This window comes from Hippocampus guttulatus, chromosome 11 (genome assembly GCF_054856545.1).
Source record: "Hippocampus guttulatus isolate MCC_2025c chromosome 11, RoL_Hgut_1.0, whole genome shotgun sequence".
Lineage (NCBI taxonomy): Eukaryota > Metazoa > Chordata > Actinopteri > Syngnathiformes > Syngnathidae > Hippocampus > Hippocampus guttulatus.
The window spans coordinates 22,043,367-22,069,415 of NC_141271.1; the positions used below are offsets into that span (position 1 = coordinate 22,043,367).

Sequence of the window (26,049 nt, forward strand, 5' to 3'; positions counted from 1 at the left end):
AGTTGTCATCGTATCCGTCCATCCATTTTCTGAAGCCCCCCCCCCCATTCCGCATTCCGATAAATTGCCATGAGCCTTTTTTTCTAGCGAGGGGAACTGCGTGGAACATTCCTCTTCTTATTTGGTATTTGTAGCTCAGTGATGTCAGAATGCCTGTGAGGTTAAAGGTCACTCATCACATCAGTGTCTGTGGTCGGTGTGTGCGTGTGATGGTGAGAAGGTGGAGCAAACGTGACTTGAAACCAACAAAACTCCATTTTGGTTGGCTTCCTCCACAAGACTGACATCTTTTGTATGTTACACATACAGTACATTTGACAATAACATTTATAAGATAAGATAAGATAAGAAAACCTTTATTAGTCTCGCAATGGAGAAATTCCCAATTCACAGCAGCAAAGTTATGAAAGCAAGAAGTAGAACAACAAAATATAGGAGCCGCTGGAAAGGCAGCCACTCTCGCGGCGCCATATTGAAGTCAAAATAACAAAAATAACACAACACAACACACAGGACGCAGACAGTCGCGCAATCTTCACCACTGTTCTGCATACACTTTGTTGTCTGAAGTAGTTGTAGATGAAAGAGGAGAGGATCAAAGTGTCCTTTCACCAGCGGATCAGAGACATCGTGCTGAAAATGTGCACACGCCTGCTACAAGCTAAGTTCTGAAAGCAAACGCGAAGCTGTAACGTCCATTGACGAAAAGAGATGAGTTCACTTCTCCCGTCCCACGTAATCCGCTTCAAACTCCAAGCCGCGACTCCCGGTTCCACATCCGCATCGGCGCTCCGCGCTAACGCTCCTTTCTTCTCATCGTCGGCTCCTCGAGACTTAAATCCATCCGGCCGCAGACCGTTCAACAGCACCGATGTCTCCGCTGAACAAAGCGGGGCTGTGAAAAACGCTGCCCATTACAGGCGCGAGACACGAGCGCCCCGGCTGTCCAGCGACGACAGTCAAATGGCGCCGACGTTCCTCCCAGTCAAAAACAGTGCCGGTATACCCATGCTGCCGAGAAGGCGCAACCACCGAGCACAGAGTCTCCTCCTTGATGAATTATCCAATCCAATTCCTTTTTTATTTCAGAAGTTGAATACAATCAGCAATGTTCATGTTTTCAGAGCTTAAATCTCCTTCCTTGATATTTGTTTGTTTGTTTAATAAAACACGATAAACAAACTACTGTGAACACTTAATTGTAATCATTTTCTTTCATTTACAATTGCTAAATTTTAAAAAAGTTATTTCATTTTTTCAAATGAAAACATATTTTTAAAAAGTATCCATCCATCCATTTTCCGATCGGCTTTATCCTCACATGGGTCGTGGGAGGTGCCGGAGCCTATCCCAGCTGTCTCCGGGCAGCAGGCGGGGGACACCCTGAACCGCTAATAATAATAATAATAATAATGGTGTAGCGGTGCACTAGTTTGAATTGTGTGCGGGCGACCAAAGGTGGGTGTAAATGGTCGTTGGTCTCTACGTGTGCCCCGGGACTGACTGGTGACCAGTTCAGGGGGTAGTCCGCCTTTCGCCCAAAGTCACCTGGGATATGCCCCAGCACCACCCCCCCCCCCACCCGCCCGCGACCGTCTACAGGATAAACGCTGATGAAAATGGATGGATGGCTAACAATCATGAAAAAAAGACAATAACTTTTCACGAAGAAGCCAAGTACAAGTCGTGACGAGATCCAACCAAGACGATGCCTTTGAATGAAAAGGAAATGAAAGAGTGGAGCAAGCGCGCTCTGACGGAATGCGTTGTGGAGCGCGAGTCACGTGACCCTACTCCGCGCTCGCGTGCGGGGCGCTCACTCGGGCGCACGCGCCAGTCCGGCGAGACGTCGTCGTTGGCGCGAAGAGGAGAAAGAAGAGCGAGTGAAAGAAGCTCCTTCCGGGTAAGGCCACTTGAGACGCACTTCCCCGAACGTTTGCCGCCGCTTCGGTCTTCTCGTCGTCTTTCTTCCTGCCCTCCGCGTCTCTCCGGCACCGCGGGTGGGCGTGCGCGTGACGGCGACGCGCGCGGAAACCTTCGTCGTCGTACCGCGGTCGGGCGCCGAGCGGTGACACAACGCTTCATCCGCGGCCCCCCCATGCCAAACGGTGACAGTCGCTGTCCAATAGTGAGACTGGCAGGGTGACACAAAAAGAGAGTGGCGGTGCCAAATAGTGAGCTCTACCCTTTTGCCGACCGATGGATGCCAAGCAACAGGAAGTGACGTTTGCCGCCAGCATCTTCGACTCGTCGTCAACGTGAGAAATGGCAAGAATGTCAACACATCGGTGTCCTCTCCTCTCCTCTCCCGGCGTGGCATGGCGAGTGCTCGTGTTCCTTGGCACGCCAGTGGCCGAGTGACCTTCCGCTCGGGGGCGCGGCGCCTCCGCCGTGCCGCTGACCCCGAGCGTCGAAGGACCCAGGACCGCACCCGATGCCGGGAACCGATCGGCATTCGCGTTACAAAACCGCACGAGTTACAAAAGTTAGCACGTCAACTTTTTCCTTTGGCTGCACGACTTGAAGTCGAGCCAATATCTCCGAGCTCACTATTTTGCATCACCTCTCGCGATTCAGACACATCGTTTCATGATTCGGCGCGGGCTCTCTCACTATTTGGCTCCTTATTGAACACACATTTTCACCCGTCGACACCGCTCGTCTCACTCTTTGGACACATCGGTTGCACTATTTGGCAACGCTTTGCTCACGATTGGACACGCATGGATCCGTTTTTGGCACTGCCAGTGTCGCCATTTGGCCTCGCCCGTTTCCATCAAGCCCTCCACCGTCTCATGATTTGGTACCGAGCGAACTCAACGAATGCCAGCAACGACTGTTGACAGTGGGGAAAGGAAGCCCGGCAGGAAGCCATCGCTCTAGAATTCCTCGGGTAGCGACGACAATCTCGGAAATATGACGAGGAGAACGCGCGAACAGCCAGTAACATCCGAAGAGCTGTTCTGGTGAGATGGCGTCACTCGCCGCGCGCGTTTCTCACGAAATACTGCAGATGGTTATTTTGGCCATCAAAAGCCATCCCCAAATGTTGTTGACCCGCTTTTCGTTGAGATATTTGTGGGCAAAAATAGGATCGAGGAATATTTGGAGCCACCTGTGTCACAACTCGGCGCAACCGTTGCGCCGTTTTGCACCACTTGTCTTCCAAATTGGACACGCCCGTTGACCTATTTGGCACTGCCCGTCTCGCTATTGGCCGTGCGTATCCACGCCTGGCTCCGCGCTCAAACGTGCGGCGACACGTGCGGCGCGTGCCAGCGCCGGCCGAGGGGAAAACTTGAAAAACCAGAATGCCGGGAGGCGCGCACTTTACCCCTCCTTTGCTCTCCCTCGCTCGGCTGACAGGAAGTGAGCGGGAAGGCGACAGGAAGTGAGCGGGAAGGCGACAGGAAGTGAGCGGGAAGCGCGAGAGGAGCGATGGCGTCATGAGCGGCCCCGGTCTCCTGCACGGTCGCCGCTTCTTTTGCCGGGAATGGGCACTGGACGAGCTGCGGCGCTGCCTGGACGCCCGCCGCGCGGGGCCAGGGCGTCCGACGGGGGTTCTGGTCACGGGCGGCCCGGGCGCCGGTAAAACGGCGCTGTGCGCGGAGGTGGCGCGGCCCGACTCCGAGGCCGGCTTGGCGTCCCGCTGCTTGGCCTGCCACTTCTGCCGGCGAGAGGAGCCCGCTAGCGGCCTGGCGTGGCGCTTTGTGATGGCCCTGGCGGAGCAGCTGAGGGTGTCGCCGCTGCTGCCGCCCGAGTACGGCGCCAGCCTAGGCCGCCGTCCGCCCCCGGATCCGCTCAGCTGTCAGACAGACCCGCAACTCGCCTTCCAAAGGTTCGTGCGCATCGCCGTGTCGCCGCCGTGGTTGAAAGCCTTTCGGGTTTCTGGAGGTATCGGGACTTGGACGGGGGTCAAAGGTCACGGGCGAGGGCTTTATTTCCCGCCCCCTAGCGCAGACGGCAGCCCGGCGAACTGGGACCACTTTTGCGAGGCCCCCGGAACCTTCCCCGCAGTCAGACCAACCGACGCGTTGGGACAAAATTGTCACCGTATCAGGAGGCCCTGTGGCAATGATCACGTTTAACACGAGCAAAAATACGTTTGACGCGTGCGCTCGCGTGGGAACGAGACATTTCACAAGCTCCGACAAGGTGAGTCACCACCAGAAAAGCCGTTTGCGTCTGTGCCTGCCTGTCGTGCACCTTCGCGGGAACGTTAGCTTGGCATCCATCGCATGCTCTGAAGTGGGGGGTCAAATTCATCGCGTCCCACCACTTCATAATTTGTGGGGGAAAAGTTTTTCTTGTCGCTTCGGTCAACATGTCCCAATTCTTGTGTCCGTGGGCTGAAGTGGTCCAAAATCTTGACTCTGGAACTAAACGTCTATTTGAAGGCCTTGTCCCAATACTTTTGCAAAGCATCCGTAACGATCCAAATGCAACTTCCGATGTGTTTCTAAGACTCGGTTGCCGGCCTGCTTGCGGTGTGGTGTCGCGTCCGCAGATTTGTCCTGGAGCCCCTGCTGGAACTGCCCCCGCCGCCGCAGGCCATGATGGTGCTGGTGGACTCTCTGGACGTGGGCTGCGAGGGCGCCCGAAGGAGCGGCTCCATCGCAGAGCTTTTGGGGGCCCACCAGAAGCTCATGCCCGGCTGGATTCTCCTGGTCTGCTCTGTCCGGTGCCACAACAAGACGGTGCGCAGGATGTTCTCGGGTGGGTGCGGTGCCGTTCCAAAGACGATGACGCGTGCTCGACAGTGAAAAGGACGCGTCCTGACTTTTTCCTTTTTGTACATCAGGTTTTCGTAAGCTGCGGCTGGACGACCCGCGTCGGCCGGACACGGTCCACGATGTGCAGCAGTACATCCTGAAGCGTTTGGACCTGGAGGCGGCGCTTCGGCGTCACGTCACCTCCGACACGGCAGACACGCTGAATCTGCTCCACATCAAGAGCGGCGGCTGCTTCCTGTTCCTGGAGCGAGTCCTGGACGGCGTGGCCGCCTCCCTCGTGGGTCTCCGCGAGATCCGGGACATTCCGGGGACCCTGAATGGCCTTTACCTCTGGCTGTGCCAAAGACTCTTCCCCCGGAGACTCTTTGGCTACGTCAGGCCTCTCCTTAACGTCATCCTGGCGGCCCCGGCCCCTCTCCCGACTCAGGATCTGTTTACAGCACTCTGGACGCACGACAATCGACTCAGTGTCCAGGAATTCCAGAAGAGGCTCGGCACCCTGGCACCCCTGCTGGTGGACGGTCCAGGGGGCGGCAAACTGCTTTTCCACGGCAGCTTTGCAGAGTGGCTGACGGACATAAAGTATTGTAGTCCCAAGTACTTGTGCAGCCGGGCCGAGGGGCACGGCGTGCTGGCCATGGCTCTGACACTCAGGGGACGCCTGCTCAACTCGGAGGAGGCGGTCCAGCTCGGGACGCATTTAGTCTGCTCCGGTCACCATCAGGACCGGCTCTGGATTCTGGCCCTGTGGATGATATGGGCCGAGGTGCCCGCTCTGACTCGTACTGCCAGCGCTTCCCTGGCCACTTTGGTAACGCAAGCTCCAACCCCGACCCACCGGAAACTCTTTCGGCTCTTGACAATGAGTGGACTTGTCTGTGTAGACCCAAGTCTCGGAGTGCAACGTACAGGTCCCGCGGGAGATAATGAACTGCTTACGTCCATGAAGCGCTCGAGTTCGACAGATCCGCAGGCCTCGCTTTCCGGCGCGGCCTCGGAGGGGTCCGCAAACCTGGTTCGGCTGCTCCTGGCTCGTGGATGCGATCCGCTCCGAAGTGATGGCCAGCGTCAAACTCCGCTCACCGTCGCCTCCAGGCGGGGTCACTTGGACGTGCTGCGAGCTCTGCTGGATTGGGTGCGGATCCGGGACGCGCGGACCGCGGCCACCGCGCTGGAGCGCGCCGACAACGATGGCTGGACCGCTCTCCGGTCTGCGGCCCGGGGGGGGCACGGCGAAGCGGTCAGGCTTCTGCTGGACGCGGGGGCGGATGTGGACGGGTGCGACGCGGAGGGCCGCACCGCGCTCAGGGCCGCGGCCTGGGGGGGTCACGAGGAGACGGTCCTCATCCTCCTCGACTACGGGGCTCAGGTGAACAAGGCCGACCGCAAAGGCCGCACCCCGCTGATCGCCGCCGCCTACATGGGACACCACGAAGTGGCGGAGGTGCTGCTGGACCACAAGGCCCGAGTGGACTTGTCCGACCGGGACGGGCGCACGGCTCTGTCGGTCGCCGCCCTCTGCGTTCCCACAGCAGCGGGACGGCAAGGTTCGGTCAAAGTGGCAAACCTTTTACTGGAGCGAGGCGCCAACCCGGGGCACAGAGACACCGACGGGATGACTCCGCTGCTCCTCGCAGCCTACGAGGGCCACTACGACACGGTGGAGCTTCTGCTGGACGCCGGCGCCGATGTCGACGAGAGCGCGGGCCCCGAAGGGGATGCGCCCGCTTCCGCGGCGGTGACCCCGCTTCTGGCCGCCGCCGCCATGGGCCATACGAAGGTGGTCTCGCAGCTTCTCTTCTGGGGGGCCGCCGCGGATGCCGTCGATGGCGAGGGCAGGACGGCGCTCAACCTGGCGGCGGCGCGGGGCGGCGCCGAGATCGTCCGCGCTCTCCTCGACCGGGGGCTGGACGAGAACCACAAGGACGACTTGGGCTGGACCCCGTTACACGCCGCGGCCTGCGAAGGCCACCGAGCGGTCTGCGCCGCCCTAACGGAGCAAGGTAGCGCGGCGCGGGTCGGCGAGATGGATATCGAAGGCCGTACGGCGCTGATTCTGGCTGCCCAGGAGGGACACCTCGGCGCCACCAGATTGTTGCTGGACCGCCGCTCGCCCATCGACCACAGGGCCTACGACGGACACTCGGCCTTGAGCGGCGCCCTCCTGGAGGGGCGCGGCGAGGTGGCCGAGCTCCTGATGAGACGAGGTGCCGACACCGACGTCCGGGACGCAGAGGGGCGACCGCTGCTCTACCTCCTGGTGCTGGAGGGCCGGCTGCGCATGTCGACTCTGCTCATGGAGAAAGGGGGGCCGCCTCTCGAGTCCCAAGATCCCGAGGGTCGCACTGCCCTGCACGTGGCCTCTTGGCAGGGACACGTGGATGCGGTGGACTTGCTCTTGAAGCACGGGGCCGACCCCAACGCTCGGGATATCGAGGGGAGGCCGCCCTTGCATTCTGTGGCCTGGACGGGGCACGTCGACGCGGGGCGCCGCCTCCTGCTAGCGAGCACCGTCGACATCGATCTCGCTTGCCACCAAGGGGCGACGGCTCTGAGCATCGCCGCCCAGCAGGGACACGCCCAAGTGGTCGCCCTCCTCCTGGAGGGCGGCGCCGACCCCGACCACGTAGACAAACGCGGCCGCACCCCCGTGAAAGTGGCGCGGAGGCACGGGCACGCCGAGGCGGTCCGGCTCCTGGAGAGCTCCGGGGCCGAGCCGCGCCGCGGCGCGGTGCCCAGCGGCGGCACGGCTTCGCCCGCCAATAAGGTGTTCTCCGGACCGGACGCCGCGACGTCCTCGTCGTCGCGGTCTTCTGCGGGTTCCGCCTCGGGAGGTTCCCGGTCGTCATCCACCGGCCGCTCCCTGCGGACGGTCCCGGCCGACACCCTCAACTTCGTCCGGCAAATTCAGCGGCACTCGTTACCCCGAAGCCGGAGTCGCCCCCCGACCCTATTTTCGCCGGTCGGGGGCTCGGGAAGCCGTCCGCCGACCCTTTGCACCATCACGGCCGCGGTTCGCAACGGCGAGCCGCCGGTCATCTCCTCGTGTTGCGGATTGGACCATCAGAGCAAAATGAACCCCAACGATTTGGAGAGGGCAAGTGCGGAATTCAGGACTCCTAAAAGCCCTCGAGCACCCCCATCCAGGATGCAGAGTCCCCACCAGAGGGAAATTTGGGACCCTCCGGCCAAGCCCAACTCTGCGTTGCCCTCCGAGGCCAGGGAGATCTCCATGCAAACCTCGGACCCCCAGCTCCACCTGAAGCAGGCCATCAAGCTGCGGTTTGAGGGTCCCGCCAGCATTTCCTTTAACAAGAGAGAGACCCCGCTGTGAGCCCCTCCCCGAGACCTCGGCACACGGATCGAACTGTCAGGACTCATCATCGAGGCGGGACCCCGATCTGCACTGCGCGGGAGAGCGGGGACAGCCCGACGGCAGGTGCTCAGCTCACACTGACGCTTCTGGTCTGCAAATGAAGTGTCATAAAAGTTGACCGTGACCTGAAAGTTTGGGGACTATTTTATGGCGAGCAGTGCTTATCGGCGCACACGGGCGCGGTCGGGCCTTATTTATGACTCCAACACTGAGGTTTGGGTCCAAGTGTGTGTTCAATAAAACAATGAACTTCCTGAGAGTTTGTTTTCTTCTCTCAGCAAGTCTCCGCGTTTGTTCCTTGTTTTCAGACGTCATCGTGTGGAACGCGACTCGATTCTCCGTCGCTCGGCAGACGTGGTGCGGTTGCTAGGAGACCGGGCTGCAAAGCGATCCCGGCATAACGCATCCAGTTTGTGGATCTGCATTTCTAAGAGCCTCGGGCAGCGCGTAGGCCGCCAAACGGACGTCGAAAAGCTCATTCCGAGACGCCGAGCGTGTCGTGGTTGGAGGCGAGCGTGTCGAATTATGCAAATGAAAAATCCAGTTTGAAAGAAACGCTTCGGCGGACTCGGAGGGGCGGCACGTGTTGTATTCGAGGCTCCTCGCCAGGCGATGATCCGAGAGGACCCGGGGACTTGACTTTTACTTCAAAAACCATGAACCGGATTCTGACGTGACCTCGGCTACAAATATTTTGAACTGTACTTCCGATCAATCAACCGAGTCAAGCTTTCGATCCAAAAGATGAAGCACTGCGGCGGCAAAACCATTGAAATGAACGCAACAAATGAAATATAGGTTGAAGATGATTTGCAAATCCGCGCATTCGTTTTTTTTCGGGGAACGTTTAACACGACGTCTCAACTTCATTGGAATCGGCTTTGGACTATTTGGTTTCATTTCACAATTCTTGACGCGTACTTGCCACACGGTGGCAGCGGGACCACCTCGGCCTTCCTCTTACGTGACGATGAGAGCCTGGCATGTTGAGCCCCGCCTTGGCCCGAGCGTCCACGTTGAACGCTCATGTCAAACTTGTAACGAGAGTCAATGGGTAAAGATTCGTGAACGGCGTCACCGATGATCACGTCATACATCACGAGTTGTGAATGAGCCACACCTGCCGCGCATTTGAGAATTTTATTAATAATATGACTGTCAATCAAATAGCTTTTTTTTTTTTTTTTTAAACATTTACACTATACACTTGTGAGCATGTTTGCTGTAGGTCAAAGTATGAGCACATGAACTCCCGCAACGTACGGCCTCGGTTTTGAAGCCCGGTGACCACCGCGAGCCAACCAGCACGCGCACGCACAGCGCTTCGGTCCATGTTTCGTGTTGGCATGTACGTGTACTGTATCCGCTTACGGGCCTGCCTGTACAAAGTCTTCTTTCCTGAAGCTCAAGTCACGTGCCACTCTTTTTTTTGGGGGGGGGGGGGGGGGTTACCTGCGGTCGGGGCCCGGTCACGTGGCATGGACCTCCACAATGTGGTCGTCGTTGGCGGGCAGGACCAGGACTTGTCGAGCGTGGCTGTGGTTGAAGACTTGACCGGGACTGAAGGGGTCCAGGCGGGGCAGGGCCACGCCCCTGTGCTGCTGCTCGCCCAGCGATTGGACGCTGCCGCGACTGCGCACGCTGGCCGTGTCCGCCGTGGCGTCGTCCAAAGTCTTGTCCAGGAGAGACAGGCTGTCGTTCTCCACCTGGCTGTCTGAGGAGATCGGGGCGGACGCACGGCACTCAGCAACAAACGACGGCTGCGGCCGCGGGCGTGCGTATCACCGCCCGCTTCCTCTTTTTCTCTCTCTCATCGTTAAAGTACTACAAACATACTTTGATGATCTTTAAATCTTATACGGGCTTAACGTTTTCTATGGCAGCGCATCAGGTAATGAGCTGGGCTCTGATTCGCCCAATTTTTTTTTTCTGCCCGCCACGCAAGGTGTGTCGACTCAACCCCTAGCGCGCATGTTATTTGCGTGTGCGCGTGCGATGAGGCGCACGGTACTGACCGGCGTCTGGCTGGAGGGTGTTGACGTTGTGAGGAAGATACTTGAGGACTTTGATCTTGGGGAAGGGGAGATGGCCGGCGAACAGCGGCATGACCTCGATGTGGACTTTGTGTGCCCAACTGCCGGACGGCGGCATCGACACCAAGCCGGAACTCCGACCGCACACTGCCCAGTTACTGCTGCTGTCTGCCACTGCTCGCGCACACGCACACAAATCCAAATACACGGCGTTCAAAATTATTTCGCAACCGTCGGCTGCGAGGTCCCTAAAGTAACCCAAGTAATGAGTAGTCGTTGTCCTTGCTTATTATTTTGATGCACATTTGCGAGAGCTTAAACATGCACAAAAACTCACCAAACTTTGTACTCGCCTCGGGTCTGGTGAAATGTTGCTATTTTCAAGTTGTCATCCACAATGACAAAAAAAAAAAAAAGCCCCCAAAACACTCCATGACAAGGGCGGGCACAAATCTTTGGTTTCATAGTTGACAAGGACCAAGCGGCATCACATGAAGGAAAGCTCCGAAGCCGGCAACCGGAAGAAAGCCGGAGCGCATTTCATCCCTGGATACTTTTGCCGGGAGAGCTCAATGCCGTCTCCTGTCTTTTGGTTGTCATACGACAACCATCTTTGTTGAAAATTAGCCTCTGATGGTCGCTAACTTGATATCGTCATTGTCACCCGCGCCGACGATCGCGGACAATCCGAGCACAACGCCGTTCGCGCAATCATTTGCTTTTCCTCGGTCCGGAGGGTACGCGCGCGGCGCCGGCGCGCGTCATACCTTCGTACAGGACTTTGCCGCCCCCGAGGCCATCGGCATCCGTTCCGCCGCCGTCGGCGTCCGCCTGGCCCTCGGCGGGCTCGGCCAGGCGCGCGATCACCACCTCCAGACCGCAGAGGGAGCCGGAGCGGCAATGACGCTCGCCCGCCAGCGGAAGCATGTTGGCTCTCACGCTGTACAAGGTCTGCCGGGTCACAGGCACAAAAGGGGCATGATTTGCCGCGGGGAGGCGAGGCGGGCGGGCGCACTCAAACAGGGCCCCCCCCCGTGTGACTTGCCGGCACTTTGTCCAACAGGAAGTGGTAGTGGAAGAGCTGGAAGGCGGCGGCGTGGTGGGGCCGGCGGGGACGGAAGCTCGCCGAGAAGACGCACTCCAGACTGGACGGCAGATCCTCCTGGCACGTGGCCTCCCACAGACAATGCGCACTCCGCTTGCTGCACAACAACTACCCGCGCCCGCGCGGGCGAGTCGGCCATCATTCCGTCGTCAGCGATTTGGCGCGGCGCTCGCTCAGCCGCAGGTTTTGTTTGTGGCCGCATATGCAAGTCGAAAGCTTGTCGTTTACAGTTTTTTTTCTCACAAAATTGCAATAGTTGGACCCCCCCCAATGTGCGCGCGCTACATTTGCAGTGTTGACAATGACTTGACTGGTCGTGACCGAACACTCAAGGCTCAACAAGCGTGCTTTTGAAACGTTATTTGTTTTTTGCTGCTTTTGGAGATGCAAAGCGGTGTTTGGCCATGAGAAGAGGCCAGTTGCTGACGGCAGAAAGACGCTCACCTGCTCGGCGCTGGCGTTGAGGGACCGCATCTCCAGAGAGGCCCGCCGCCGCTCATCTTGCCGCGGCCCATTTCTCTCCTCCAGTTTGACGTGGGCCAAGGTGAAGTCCGAATCCGACACGTTGTGCACGCACACCCGGATGAACTTCCTGTGTAAAAAAAAAAAAGAAGAAGAAAAAAGCGACCGTGTGAGCCAGGCGCGCATTGCGCTCCGTTGCGCTGCGTCGCGTCGTCGCTTCGCAGCGGCTCCCGACATTCGATGATGTTTTCACTGCCGGAATGTGAAAATTGCATTCCGTTGCGTTTGATTCGAATTGCGTCGCCCGTTCGGGCCGAGTGTCGACTCTGTCGAAACACGACCGGCCGGGGTCGATCCAAAGCGGGCATTCGGAACTCAAGGTTCGGGCGGACCTCCGGGGGCCTTCGCTGTATGACGGGATTGCGAGAATTTGGCCGCTCCTCCAGATATCGCGAGGCTGGCGAGGCGGAAAGCCGGCGCAAAAGGAGGCTCCCGCCGGCGTTGGGCACGGGGCTCCAACCTGTTTCCGGCGGACAGCAGCGAGTGCTCCGTCTTGAAGGGGATGTGGAAAGTGAGGGTCAGCAGGGTGGAGTAGATGGACCACGGACAGTCGATGGACATCTGGGGACGGAGCGAGGGAGAGGTCAGCGGAGGTCGGCGGCCAGCCGCGCGAGCGGGCGGTCCTCACCCTCTGATCGATGGCGCTCATGGCCGTGTCGGGGTGACTGTAGCTGCGCGGCCGGTGTCGGACCTCGCCGTTGGTCAGCCTCTCGTCGGCGGGCCGCTCCGGCCCCGGCGGGATGAGGCACAGGACCTCCAGGTGGAACTCCAGCGCGTGGTAGGGAGGGGCGGGCGGCAGGCCGATGCTGGTCACCTTGTCCGACGACTGCACCGACAGCGCGCTCTCCGACACCGCTGTCCACACGGGGGCGCCGCGGTTAACCTCCAGAGCGCGCTCGGCACGCTCGGGCGCGGCGTCTGCGTACCGGCGCCGCTGTTGCTGATGCGCGCGCTGCAGCCGGCGTTGGCCAGAACCGGCATGCCGTCGCTGTTGCTGAGCTGCAGGGCGTCGCCCTTCCTCACGGCGTAGTGGCCCGTCAGCAGGGTGAACTTCACCGTCTGCGGGAGGCCGGCCAGCAGCGGCTCTGAAGGCACGGAAAGGAGAAGATGGGGGGGGGGGCGGCCAAAGAAAGCGAGCGAGAGACCGATTGCCGTCGCCGCTTCCTCCGACATACGGTCAGCATTCCGCAAAAGAGGGACGGGCACACGGCGCAGGACCGCGCGCGAAATTGTCGGGTTCCCGCGGCTCACCTGCGAGCGGCTGCACGCTGAGCTGCGGTTCCTGAGAGTAGACGTGGTACTGCACCGAGGGGTAGATGTGGGGCAGGACAAAGTTGACGTTGGCCAATGTGACGGACAGCTGCCGCAGCGTGTAGGTGCCCGGCTCGTCGCTCTGTGGAAAACACGCCGGCGTCACTCCACAAAGACAAAGACAAAGGTGGACGGTTGCGGCGTCTCACGGGTGCGGTGAGGACAACGCGGTTGTCCCCGGGCTCCAGCGCGATCCGCCGCCCCGTCAGCATCCGCGCTCCCTCCTTCAGGGTCACGGGCGTCGCGGGGCCGATCGGGCCCGCGTGGCCGCGGGGGGCGTCCTGAGGCGAGCCGCTGCCGTGGCGGCGTATGACCAGGTGGGCGTTCTTGCACACCACGCCCGCCGAGCTGAGCGAATCGTCCGAAGGGCTGCGGTCGTGCGCCTCGTCCATCTCCGGCGGGGGGCCGGCGCTCAGGGAGGCCGGGCGCCCCGCCGGGGAGACGGCCGCCTCAAAGTCCACCGTCCCGGGGAGGCCGCGCCCCTGAGCGCCCCCCTTGGAGGCGTGCTCGGCGTCCAGGTGGACGCCCACGGCCAGCTCGTCCGCGCGCACGGCCACGGGCATCAGGCAACGCAGCGTCAGCTCCACCTGCGCGCGACAACGCGGCTCCTTTACGCCCTCGCCCACAACGCGCTTGGCCGATGAAAAAAAGGAACACGAAGCGCCCGCTCGCGCACCGAGGAGCCAACGTCACCACGCGTTGCGTCGACGCGGCTTCCCCGGAGGGATCGGACCCGCTTGCCATTTTTCCACGTGAAACCGAAGCTCACCTGCAGGGCGGCGCCCGTGTGCACGCTGGCGCCGTCCGGCCTGAATCGGATCCGCGTGAGTCGAGCCAAGGCGCCCATGTCCAGCGAGGCCGCCCCCCCTGCGCAGACGGAGCGGGCGACGTGAGAGAGACGTCGGGGAGTCCCGATAAAAAAGCCGCGCGGGCGGCCGCCGCTTACCCTGCTCGACGGGCTCCCCGGCGTAGTTGAGGACGTCGCGGCAGAAGCGCGTCCGCTCCTCCGCGGTCAGGTTGGCGTCGCCCGCCAGTAAGGCGCTGGTCTGCAGGGAGCTGGCGCGGGACGGCGGTGAAGGAAACGCCACGGGACTCCAGAGTAGCGACATGTGGCGCGCCTCACTTGTTGGGGGGGGGTTGCTTTTTTGACTCCGATCATTCCGAGTGGTGAAGATAAAGCACATGTGGAACGGGACCGTTCCTGAAGCCAAGGAGGGGAGCGCTTCTCCGGCACGACCTCGATCGCGGATGAGGTGAGCATTTTTGTCCTGACTGACAACATCGGCCAAGCGCCATCTGGAAAAGGCTCCTGGATTGCAAATCTGCCTAACCACATCATTTCGAGCTTCGGAACACGGGCCGTCGGTACGCGGCGGACCCCGGACGCGCCCGGCGCCTCCAGTTCGCGTCCCGCCGCTCACGCTTCCGCCATATTGGAAAAAGTAACTGCCCGCGAGACCGCTCGGGTATTGGACGGCGACGCGGGTTTTAAGGCTGGTGAAATTCACATCAAAGCATCCGATTCCAGATGACACTTACGGCCTAGCGCGCCGGGGCGTCTTTTTTTTCGCGATCCGGCGCGCGCGGCCCTCCTTTGCTTCACGGAAGCCTCGCGCGACGCCGACGGCCAAGAGGAGGATACTCCACGGTTCGCCCCAGCAGCTTCTGGCACTCGCCCATCTGTTTCCTGGTGTGGGTGACCGGAAAGCTCCAGCCCTCGCAGACGTACGAACGCAGAGCCTCGGCCAGCAGCGCCTCGGCTCGCTCGGGTTCGCCCTTGCTCCTGGAACGCGTTGCCGCGCGCGTGCACGGAAGACGCGCACACACAAAAAGGGACACATTAGCAGAGATGCGAAGGTATGACCCCCACCGATCATCATGGTTGTCGTTGCGCGGGCTCACATGTAAAATTCGGCCAGACTTTTTCCCAGCAGTCGGGCGGAGCGCAGTCTCCCGATGGCGCGGTACATTTCCATGGCCGCCTGGCACAGCTCCTGATGGGAACGCGGGGAGGCGGGTCGGGAGAAGTCGCGCGAGCGGCCAGAGTCCAACTTACCAGGTAATGCCTTTCAAAAGCTTCCACGGACGACAAGGCCTCTTTGAGCTTCTTGTAGGGACTCTGCAGACTGCTCGCTGGCGGAACACAAACGCAAAGTGACATCGCTCGCGGCCGCGCTCCCAAAGGGAATCGACGGCCGTCGCCGCCGCGTCGAAAACGGCGACCAGCTCAAGTGAGTCCAAATCGAGTTGCGACTTTGCCGTCTTCGGTCTCTTGAAATGAAAGCCGCAGCCGTCAAGAGTCGGATGCTGCCCCTTCCCATTTCAAGCATCTGGGAGTCAAGCTGCACATTTCTCCATTTTACAGCTGCTCACTTATCATACTCGGAATGGATCTGTCGAGTCTTTTGTCAATATGAATTGGTGGAGGGGGGGGGGGCGGAAAAATGAAACAGTTGCCCCCCCCCGGCGAATGCGTTCTCGATGCTCACGGGCTGGAGTTGACGCGCCGACCCCGCCGCCCGTGAGCCGCTCGCCGTAAGATCGACACCCCCCGGCGGTAGACCGCCTACCGGTTTCTGGCCGCTCATCCCCCAGACCGGCCAGCAGGTCCACCGTCCTGTTCAAGTCTTCCGAGGTTGGGCCCGTGCGGGACACCAGCCCGCACAGTTGACCCAGAGACTTCAGCTGCGCACAAGGACACCGGGGAAATCAGAGGCCGAGGCTTCAAGGACGTTAGGCCTCTCATACAAGAAGGGCGGCAAGCCCGATTCCAGGTTGGCCGTTCACCTTGTCGGTGGCGTAGGCCCACAATCCCACGGTGTGCGAGCTGTTGGCGGCCAGCTGCGCGCGGTCGCAGCAGCTCTCGATGCGGTGCAGAACCTCCAGGCAGCTGAGGAACACCCAGCAGTCCAGCGCCCCCTCCAGCACCGGCACCTGCGACGCGAGAGGCCGAGCCGTTTAAGGAGCCGCCGGAGCCGCAACGGGCGCGGCCAACCTCGCACCTCCAGCAGCCGCAGCTCCTGGACGCAATTGTGCAGCAGCTCCAGGGCCCGCTGGGTGACCTCCCAGGGCCTCTGCAGGAAGATGAGCAGCGTGCACTGGCGGGAGAAGAGGTAGCTGCGCATGTCCAGGAGGCTGGCCGAGCCGCGCTGGATGCCGTTGCGCTTCTCCATGTCGATGGGACGGCGCAGCAGAAGACCGCTCCAGTTGAGCACCGGCGAGCAGAAGGAGCCCAGCCACTTGGCCGCGTCTGAGGGGCGAGCGAGGAGGCGCTGGTGACGCTACCCCCGACGTGGCGCGCCCGACCTCGTTCGCGCGCTTCACGCTCGCTCGGCGGATCGACGGCCCGAGGACAAAGCGCAATTTGAAAGCCCGACGCCGACTTCAAAGCTCAATTTGCCACCCTCACTCCGCCTTCCTCATTCCCGGCGGGGAATCCAAAGCCCAAATGAAGACTTCGGAGCCAAGTCGGACTCCCAACCGGAACGCCCCCGCCGGTCCCGGTTGAGGCGCCCGAGCGGAAACCCCGACTCGGAAGGCCGGCCCACGTACCTCCGGCTCCGAAGTTGAGGACGTACTGCGTGAAGAGCGCGTCCAGCTCGTCGTACTGCACCAGCGCGTCTTCGAACTGTTGCAGCATCTCAAAGACGAACGCCAGCTCCTCCTGCGCGGCAACGGCAACGGCGGCAATCAAACCACGGCGCGCGCGGCCAAAGCCGCGTCGACGGCCCCGCTTCTGAAATCAAGCCGGCTTGCGGGTTTCGAGTTGCGCTTCCAGACTGGGGAGAGGCTTCCGGACGCATTTCGCTTTTCAAATGAGTCTTTGAAAAAGGCTTTCGACCGAATGAGTTCAACGGAAGCCGAATTTGTCAGCTTTGAAACGCAATTTTGCATCTCTGGCGCCAGCTTTGAAACCCGAACCCGAACGTGCCTACTTTGACCGCTCCGACCCCGACTGGACGCGAGAGATTGTCGAGTCCGCTCTCATTTTTTATGTCGTCGGGTACTTGTGGCGGCTGCCGATACCGGCCGCTGATGCTCAAAGCAAAAAGGAGGAGAAAAAAAGCCACATCTGAGATCAATCAACTCCTCCTTGGCAGGAGCGGGTGCATCGGCACCATTCTTTGTCTTTGCGTTTAACTTGACTGAATCCAAGGATGGCCTGAAAGGCGACTTTCCGCCGATGCGATTGGCTGGAATGGATCGGCAGATATTTCGCACTTTATGCTACAATCGGTTGCCGATTGATCGATGACATCATCGATGGGTTCTGCAAAATAAGACGCGAGAGAGCTCTAGCGAGCTCCGAGTTGAATTTGCGGTCGGGGTTAGGAGGCCAGAGAAGTGGCAGGCAGGCTTGAAGCGCTACTGGACCTGGACCATGAAGTATTCGCAGAAGCTCCATCCGGGCTGGGTGCGTTTCTCCCTGAGGGTGCGCATGTCGTCCTCGAAGCGTCCCAGGTTCTTGGTGAACGACATGAGCAGGAGCGTCCTCAGCTTGAGCAGCAGAGAGTTCCACGACTCCTGAGAGCGCGACGAGTCCTTCAGCGGGTCCGACAGCACCACGCACCTGTCGGGAGGGGGGGTCACTTATTCAAGGTGACAACGCGCAAAACTGCAGCGGGGGCAGGAAAGGGGCCCTTTGAGCTGACCTGTCGTTCTGCTTGTTGCAAAAGTCGCCGCGGATCTTGTCGACGATGGACGAGCGGGGCAGGATGTTGCTCTTGTTCTTCTTGCGCGCGTCGCCGCCGTCCACCACGATGATGAGCCAGTCGGCCGAGCCGTGACCCCGCAAGCTGCTCTGCCATCGGCTCACGTCCTCCTTCACCGAGCTCCGGTACGCCTCCGAGTCCTGCGCATACGCGCGTCAAGCGCCGCCCCGGAACGCGGCGCCGCCTCGGGACGCGCCGCCGATGCGGAGGAGGCTTCGTGCAAATGCATTTTCAGGCGGCACTCACGCAGCAGTCGGTCCAGTAGATGTGCAGGAAGGGGAAGGTGAGCAGCGCCTTGGTGCCGTCCTTGGGTAGCAGCTCCTCCTTAAACTGGACAAAGTTGGCCTCCAGGTGGATCATCTTTGGAGCGCGCCCGTACGTCCTCCACACACAGACACAAAGAGGAAACCTCAATAGCGCACTCCTTGCGGCCATCTTATCTGACTCGAGATTCTTTTTTGGGGGAATATTTTCAATCGAAAGGAACGTGTCAATTAGACAGTCCAAGCCCACAAACGGCGACAATCCGCCTTTCACTGATGCAGAAAACGCATTGGGGAGGAGCACTTTTTTTTTTTTTTTTGCATCGTGTCGGTCTCTCATGGTGGAAAAGGAGCCGAGGCCAAAGGCGAAGCTCTCAATCGACCGCTCGATCTAAGTTCCCACCCTTACCTATGGTCACGAGACATGGGTCGTGACCAAAAGAACAAGATGCCAAATACATTTTTTTTAACCGCTCGCCTCCTCCGGTTCATCTCATCTAATCGTGTTTTATCCAGTGAACTCCTCCCCCTTACCAAATCGAAATGTGATGTGATGCGATAGCGTTGTCGGGACTGACCTCCTCCACTCCATGGGCTCCCGAGGAAGCTGCTGAGCCAGGGAGGTGTAGAGAGACGTGAACAAGGCCTGGTCCCCGGCACCTGCCGAGACCACAACGGCAACATTCATCGGCATTCCAAACACCGGCGCAATACTTGAACTCTTCGCTCCATCTCGAGTCCCTAACTTGAAATCCTCACCGAGGCTTGAAAGCCTTAATTTAAAACCTTAACTTTGGCTTCCGATGTTACGAGGGCAGAGCCACAAAACGGGGGAGCGTGGCATTGGCGACGCCGGCTCCGGGGCACTTTGACGGCGGTTTCATTCAACAGCAGAGGGCGGAAGAGAGCCGAAATGGCACGCTCGCCCTGAAAGCGGGGACGACAGAGCGCATGCGCAACGAGAAACTGACAGTCGGCGACCCAAACAAGTTAACCCTTCTTTCATGCTTGGCGTCTGGAAACAAGGCCGAATGGAGGAAAGAAACCTTTCGCTTCCAGCACAATACCTCACCCGGACACGTAAAGGGCCGTTCGCCCGGGTGCTGTTAACTAGCTACCTTGCTCGCTAGCCGGCTAGGCGCCAGGTCAGCAAGAGCGGACTCGACACCCGCGAAAGATCGACACGGCTCGAGGCGCGAACGCTCCAGTCGTTTGCGCTAATGAATGCTAAGGCTAGTGCTAACGCTGCGGCTCAGCCGCCCGACAAGAGAGCGACGCTCACATGTGACGATGGGTTTGTTCTCCATAGCGTAGATGGCGGCGGCGGGCTTCTCTTCACCACTGTCCATGTGCGTCAGCGGCGGCGGCGGGGCGCCATGAAACGGAGCCGCTGGCGGCCTGGAGGGACTGAAGCGCCGTAGGCTAGTTGGGCTCCAGTCGGTCCGTATCTTTCACAGCCAGTTACTCGGGCGAGACAGAAGGAGCGGCCGAGGGGCGGGGCTAGGTGCACGTGCGCTTCCGGGCAAGAGTGACGTCATTTTAAAGGGCCACCTTTTTGAGAAATTGCTCTGCAGGAAATCCAGCCTAGTTGCTGGACGAGCGATTGAGTTCGGTTAGAGTCTCGTCAAACGCATTCCCGAGACGAGGCAAACCTGAGTCAACTGACAGAGAAAAGAACCAATCAGCGAAGAGTGGACGTGCCATCAGAAAAAAAACAACACGTCTTCTCTCGAAATAAATGCTTCCAGTGCCATAAGCTGCTGGGCTTTCATCGACGATGTGATTCTGGTTATTTAAAACGGATTTGATGCTGACTGATGTAAACAAACCATCATCTCTCCCGCGCGCCATTTTGAACGACGATGGACTTCCGCCGCCCAGGACTCGAGTGACGTTGCTCGTGTGTTCGTCACACCGAATGAACCAATTTGCGTGCCCGCCTCTTTTTGAACCTGGGCCGAGCCGCGGTGGGGGGCGCCCTTTTCGGTGCTTGGCTTGCCAGGCTATTGTTATATTGCTGTCACAACAGGAAAAAGCCTCACTTTCACATTGTAACGTGATATAAACGATATATAAAAACAGTTGAGTGGAGTTTATTTTATTTTTTTGCAAATCACAAACCAGTCGGTGACACCGAGTTACTCAGATGTAGCTTGAGGTCAAACTGTCACCGCTGTCCTGAAGATGGCTGCTTGGTATTCCAACAGTGGCCTGTAGGTGGTCTCCGGGTGAATCAGGTTTTGGTCAGCCTCCGCAGAGGAGGAAGACAAGAAGAGCCGAAGGCAACTTTCTCCTTGGATTTTGATTGTTTCGACTGTTTAGTAAGTCTAAGCTTGCATGGAGTAGAAGAGCACGTCAGGTGAAGATGCTGAAGGTGTCATTGAAACGAAAGCGTCACACGGATAGTTTCTTTGGGTCACCCCCATCACGGTTTTCCGCCCGGTCCCCGGTGCTGTCGCCGTCACCCTTATCCAGCCCGCCGCTGACCCGGAGTTCGTCTTCGCCCCGCTCGCCTTCGGCCTCCTCTCGCTCGTTCGCAGCCGTCTCGCCGACGCCGTGCCCGCGGGGCTCTCCCCGTGCGGCGGCCGCCTCCGCCGGCCGACGGCGGCGGGCCTCCAGCTCCCGCTCCAGCAGAGCCACGCGGGCCTCCATTTTGCGGTTACTGGACTCGGCCTCCGCCATGAGGCGAGCCAGTTTGGTTTGCAGGGCGTCCAGGACGCTCGCCAGCCCGCCGAGCTTGGTCTCCACTTGCTGAGCGCCGTCCCCCGCCGCCGCCCCGCCGTCATCAAGCATGCCCATCTTGGTGAGGATCTGGCGGCCCTTCTCCTCCAGGTGGCGCTTGGCCGCCGGGTACTCAGACAGTACGTCTGTCAGGTCCTCTTTGGAGAGGCTGAACAGGTCCGAGTAGCCGATGCTTCGGATGTTGGCGGTGCGCCGATTGCCCGACTTGTTGCCTACCGTGTGAAGATTGGGATTAAAAAGGCGGTCGCCACAAAGTCGGAGACCGCGGAGGGCCTGACCTTTGATGTTAAGAATGCTGATTTCTCCAAAGAAGTTCCCTTCGCCGAGCACGGCAAACTCGGCGATGCCGTCGTCTGCCACCACGGCCAGCTTTCCTTCTTTGATGATGTACATCTCATGGCCCACGTCGCCCTTCCTGCACACGTACTCCCCCGGACTGAAGACCTGCACCACGCACGCAACCGCCTCTGTCATGCCAACTCCTGCAATCTCAAACAAACGCTCCCAACACCACACCTAGAATAGAATACTGACGCGCATAGCGTCGCCACCTCTGACATCAACGCGCATGACCCGAACCGGTCTGCTACCCCTCATGTCTTCACGAATCACAAACCTGACCGAGGGTAAGACCCCAAACGCACGCCACGCCGCAAACGCCCTCTGGCTGACCTGCGACGTCAGCTTGAGCACCAGCTCCTCCAGGAGACTCTTTTCGCAGCTCTGGAAGATGGTGACCTTGGAGAGGGTCGGCAAGTGGACGCTGACTGCGATCTCAGTTCTGAGGTGGACCGGTAACTGCTGCAGAATCTCGTTCTCGCGCATGATTTTCTTGTTGATGTGAAGGTGCTGGTACCAGTTGTCAATGCGCTGCCGCAGCTCCTTGCTGATGTGGTGGCTGCGCAGGAAGGCCTTCACCTAAAAACACCCAGAAGGAAGCGCCGGCGATGGGACACCCGGGTCCGGCACCCAACGGTTGTGCCCGTCGCTCGACCGTACGTCGGTGGCAAAGAAAGAGGAACTAAGACGGGTTTGTAAATCGGCTCTTGACGGATGAGAGCGGTGAAATTTGGGCCATTCCTGCCGCGCCGCTGTTGATCCCTCATTGCGCGCGAGTGTCGTCGTGACGCCTCGCGGCCAATCGTCGAGTACGTCACGCTACGCGGGCTATGGTGCGTCCAGGCAACTCCAAATGGCCTCAGTGGCACGTTTGTCCGCGACTCGTCTGTCGGCTGAGAAATCGGGCTACGTTCGTGCAGTCCGAGAGCGTCTGAAGTCACGGCGTCGTCGTATGCGACTTCCGCCGCCACCGGTCTTACCAGCTCGTGATCGGGAAAAAAGACATTGTCGCGGTCCCTCAGGTTGGTGATGACGTTGCCCACGTTTCCCACGATGGACGCGAAGACCAGCACGGCGATGAGGAGGTCGGCTATCATGAACAGGAAGGCCTCTTCCCGACGGGGCAGCGGTGTGTCTCCGACAGTGGTGAAGATCTGGGCTGAGAACCAGAAGCAGTAGAAGTACTGGCGGCGGGTGGACGCAAACACCGGGTCGGATATGTTGGGGTAAACCCAGCCGTCGCTCCCGAAGCCAATGTAGTCGGAGAGCGCGAAGTAGAGGCAGGCGTTCCAGTGGATCAACACAAAGATGTAGATCATCAGCTTGGTGATACGGAAGGTGTTGGGGTACGAGGTCCTGGTCTCCATGCGGTCCAGGGCCTCGATGAGTCTCGGCGTGCGAAGCAGACGGTTGATCCGCACCGTGGCCGCCTGGACGCCGAAGACCAGGTAGAACAAGTCGGTCGGCAGCAGGGACGCCAGGTCCCGGAGGAAAGCCCCGGAGCGAAGGTAACGAGTCTTCAGACGACCCAGATCTTTAATCAGGACACCCTGCTCCAGGTAGCCTGGAGACGGTACAAAACCCTCCATCAACAAAGCGATGGGGTTTACGACACGGCCACGGGGCTCTGGCTTCCGCCTACAAATTTCCGCCGGTCCAACTATTTCTGTTTGCCAGAGCGTTCGTTTTGGAAACACGATCAGCTAGTCGACGTTAGGGCATGCACAAGGACATTGTTGCACGTTCAAGGAGTCTCCAGATCCGCCCGCTCGCTTACGGGATTCAGGATTCAACCGAAGACCAACCAGAAATAGCAAGAGTTTGGAGACAAAGTTCCGGACGTTGCCGCGAAAGCGTCGTGACCTTACGTACGACAAATATTCCGATGTTTTGCAAGGGTGCCACTCTAAGCTGCTTTTTCAACGGTCGTCACGATACAAACAACCCGCAGGAGGAGTATGTCGAGCTCCCCCGTTGCCCAGAAACACGAGTCCGACAGTCAGATGTGGACCCGTCATTCCTACCGGAACGTACGGCGACGATCATGTCGGCGGCGTACATCAGATCCGACGCATAGTCCAGGGTGAGCCACACCACCAGGTAGCCCAGGCCAATGGAGGGGAAGCACGTCCTGTCAAACCAAACAAACACGCAAAGGCTCCGTTTTGGTCGGCGTCGCCGATTTGTTTGCGCCGGGCGCCGCGCGCGGCCTTCCGGCGTCCTCTCTGAAGACCCGCTCCACTGGCAGGACGGCAATTTGGGTGGCAGAGAGTCACTCCGAAGCGACGACGGCTCGGACCGGTTCTAAACGGTGGCGCGGCTGTGAACGAGGCGTCGAGATGATGGCGCATACCTGAGGATGATGACGACCCAGTTGTAGACCACGGGCGGAACCATGAGCTGCAGCCAAACGTAGTAGAAGTGTTCGGCCGGGTCAACCACCCGGCTCGTCCGGCTGGAAACAAACAAGGAGCAATTTCAATGAACTAACTTGACCAACCCAAGGCTTATCCCCTCGGTCTTCAACTTGCTTCCTTCTCGGCGAGGGAGGCCGTGGCAAAGGGTAGCCGACGGCGCGGGTCGCGAACCTCTTGGAACGACGTGAGACCTACTTCTTGGCTTCAAAGGGTTTGACACAACTCAGTTATCACCAACCCCAAGTCTTCACGTTGAGCATTTCGCACAAGAACTCCGAAACCGATAACGCTATCAGTCTGCAGCACTTTATTTGAACGTATTTTCAATTCATCGCGTTCCAAGAAAATCACAACGTCCCATCGCGGGTGAGATCTTTTGAGAAGAGCCCTGCGGGCTACTCATCTGGTTCTCGCGGGCAACGGGCTGGGGATTCCCAGCCTACGTCGTGCCGAACGGAAGTCCCGGGGGGGGGGGGGGGGGGGTCGACAGAAGCCACTCGCACTGATTCCACTTGCGAGTTTGAAAACATTTTCAAGCGAAAATAGGACCGGTGGGTTTCATGAGTGATTTGGACCCGTCTCCAAAATTCCCAACAAATAAATGACACCGGGCGCAATCGAACCAATGTAGGCTGTACCGACAGCAGACGCCGGATGAGTACGAAGGTGTTGGGTTGAACCGAGTAAAATGCGTTTTTTCAGTCCTGCGTCCGGCTCTTTTTCTTCTTCCTCTGCCATCGTTTTCCCTTGCCGTTGTTTTTGCTCTTCTTCTTCTCGGCCCGGCTCGCCGTCTCCGTCGGCGGCTCCTCGGGCGGCGAGCGCTCCCGCGTCCTCTCCTCCGCCGTCCCCCCCCGGTCGGTGTCCCGAATCCGCGGCTCGTCGCGGTCCCGTCGGCGAGCGATCCTCTGGTTCCACCTCCTCTCCGCGAGCAGCTCCATCTCCAGCTGCCCCAGCCTCTTCCTCCAGGTCTCCTCCGAGTCGCTCATCCGCCGCCGGTGGCCCAGCTCCAGGGCGTCGCAGCGCTTGCTCCAGCGCTCCTCGCTCTCCTTCAGCTGCATCTCGCGCAGGGTGAGCTGGTGCAGGGTGTCCACGAAGGCCCGGGTTCGAGCTCGCCGCCTCCACAGGACTCTGGCCAGCAGGGCGTCCTTGCCGCTCAGCTCGGAAACGTGGCGCAGTTCCAGGAGCGCGATGTGCTGCTTCAGGGTTTGGTTCTCCTGCCGCAGGGCCTCCACCTCCCCCGTCGCGGCCTCCCGTCGGTGCTCCGCGTCCATGTCGTCCGCTCGGTCGGGATTGTCGCCGAGGCGTCGGAGCCTCGCTCTAAGTTTTGTCCGATCGGCGCCCGGTGTCACAAAGCTCGGACGCATCATCTGAGGTGACATCGTCCTGAAAGACAGGACGCCGTTGTCCTCATCGGCGGCCGCATCGCCGAACTGAATCGCCCTTCCGAGATCGGCTCCGTTTGACGCGGTCGTCCAGAACCGTCGGCACCGGGAACGGAAGTCGGGGCGCACCGGCTCGATCTTTCTGTCTGGGGACACACGATGCAGACAACCGGGCTGCCTTTGTCCCGATCGAGGACATCAACCCCCTTGCGTCTCATCAAATTGCCCGACAAGATGATCCTCATGTCTGACGGGAGCGGCTTTGTCCCGAACATAAGCTCCGAAACGAGTCGGGCGTCAGTCTGAAAAGAAAAATCTCCATGTGTGCTGAACGCTCATTTTCATTCTTTGGCTTTTGCTGCAGCGTGAGACTTGATTTTAGCTTGACCGTTTTTTACCATCTTCCTTATCAATGCATGCTTTCATCCTTTGTTGTTGGAGCCTATGACTTTTTTTTTTTTCGCTCCACATGGAGCACTTTGTACACAGCGGCGCTTCGAAAGTGCTCGAGAAATGAGTCGAAGACCGCACGCTGACGTTGAAAAGTCTCGTTGTTGGTCTACTCACGTTGGGGGGGCCTCACGGGGATCCGTCCCGTCTCGGCCGAGGCGGGTGCCGACGTCGCCGTCTTCGTCGTGGGCCACCTTGGACCTCTGCCGGGCACGGAGCCACGCGGAGGCCGGGCCACCCGAACCTCCGTTCATGGTCGCTTCAAATCTGCTGGACGCGTGCGTGGTCGTGCGCGCGTGCAAGCGAGAGAGGCTTTTGTCACTATGGACGACAGCACAACATTGCTGTCTCCTCCGGGAGTGTCTTCATCCCCTTCGGGACATCTGAGGAGGCGCTGGGAAGCTCTTCTTGTTTTCAGATTTCAGTGCCTCTTTGCATCATTACCTTGCATAAGATGATGACTTTTTGGGGTTTTTGGAAGTCAAGAAAATGCGACTTTGTGATTCCCCTTTTCTCCCCACCATGGCCTTAGTAATTTCAACTTTAAGTCTCAACAAAATACCATTCTGTTCTTCTAAGTTTTGTTTTTGAAATCTCTCAAAAAAAAAAAAGACTTTTTTTAAATCAACGCTTATCAACTTTTATGGAAGGAAAAAAAACATTG

The 26,049-nt window shown here is 59.3% G+C and overlaps 3 protein-coding genes across 6 annotated transcripts; 1 reads left to right on the forward strand and 2 right to left on the reverse strand.

The window, feature by feature from the left end:
- Positions 1–1,811: 1,811 nt before the first annotated feature.
- On the forward strand, positions 1,812–8,363 carry ankrd50l (ankyrin repeat domain 50-like). 2 transcript variants are annotated; one of them, XM_086123125.1, is made up of 4 exons: positions 1,812–1,903; positions 3,367–3,838; positions 4,508–4,716; positions 4,802–8,363. In XM_086123125.1, the coding sequence occupies exons 2-4, from the start codon at positions 3,447–3,449 to the stop codon at positions 8,065–8,067; spliced, it is 3,867 nt and encodes a 1,288-aa protein (XP_085979251.1). In that variant the 5' UTR covers positions 1,812–1,903; positions 3,367–3,446; the 3' UTR covers positions 8,068–8,363. The 2 variants fall into 2 exon arrangements, with proteins under 2 accessions (XP_085979251.1, XP_085979252.1); XM_086123126.1 differs by lacking the exon at positions 1,812–1,903 and having other exon boundaries at positions 2,277–3,838.
- On the reverse strand, positions 7,901–19,914 carry trappc10 (trafficking protein particle complex subunit 10). 3 transcript variants are annotated; one of them, XM_086123124.1, is made up of 25 exons: positions 19,338–19,912; positions 18,634–18,715; positions 18,039–18,174; positions 17,733–17,932; positions 17,455–17,650; positions 16,633–16,744; positions 16,083–16,330; positions 15,868–16,014; positions 15,651–15,765; positions 15,137–15,213; positions 14,983–15,074; positions 14,723–14,863; positions 14,027–14,136; positions 13,850–13,947; positions 13,230–13,667; positions 13,021–13,162; positions 12,696–12,854; positions 12,398–12,624; positions 12,230–12,330; positions 11,692–11,839; positions 11,188–11,355; positions 10,910–11,093; positions 10,125–10,316; positions 9,562–9,823; positions 7,901–8,039 (listed from the first exon to the last, which is right to left on the reverse strand). In XM_086123124.1, the coding sequence occupies exons 1-24, from the start codon at positions 19,402–19,404 to the stop codon at positions 9,579–9,581; spliced, it is 3,825 nt and encodes a 1,274-aa protein (XP_085979250.1). In that variant the 5' UTR covers positions 19,405–19,912; the 3' UTR covers positions 7,901–8,039; positions 9,562–9,578. The 3 variants fall into 3 exon arrangements, with proteins under 3 accessions (XP_085979250.1, XP_085979248.1, XP_085979249.1); XM_086123122.1 differs by lacking the exon at positions 7,901–8,039 and having other exon boundaries at positions 9,236–9,819; positions 19,338–19,914; XM_086123123.1 differs by lacking the exon at positions 7,901–8,039 and having other exon boundaries at positions 9,236–9,823.
- A 535-nt stretch (positions 19,915–20,449) lies between these two features.
- cnga4 (cyclic nucleotide gated channel subunit alpha 4) lies at positions 20,450–25,639 on the reverse strand. The gene is made up of 7 exons (XM_086123766.1): positions 25,503–25,639; positions 23,490–23,591; positions 23,161–23,267; positions 22,117–22,700; positions 21,470–21,715; positions 21,076–21,241; positions 20,450–21,009 (listed from the first exon to the last, which is right to left on the reverse strand). Exons 1-7 carry the CDS (start codon positions 25,637–25,639, stop codon positions 20,450–20,452), a joined length of 1,902 nt encoding a protein of 633 aa, XP_085979892.1.
- Positions 25,640–26,049: the final 410 nt, after the last annotated feature.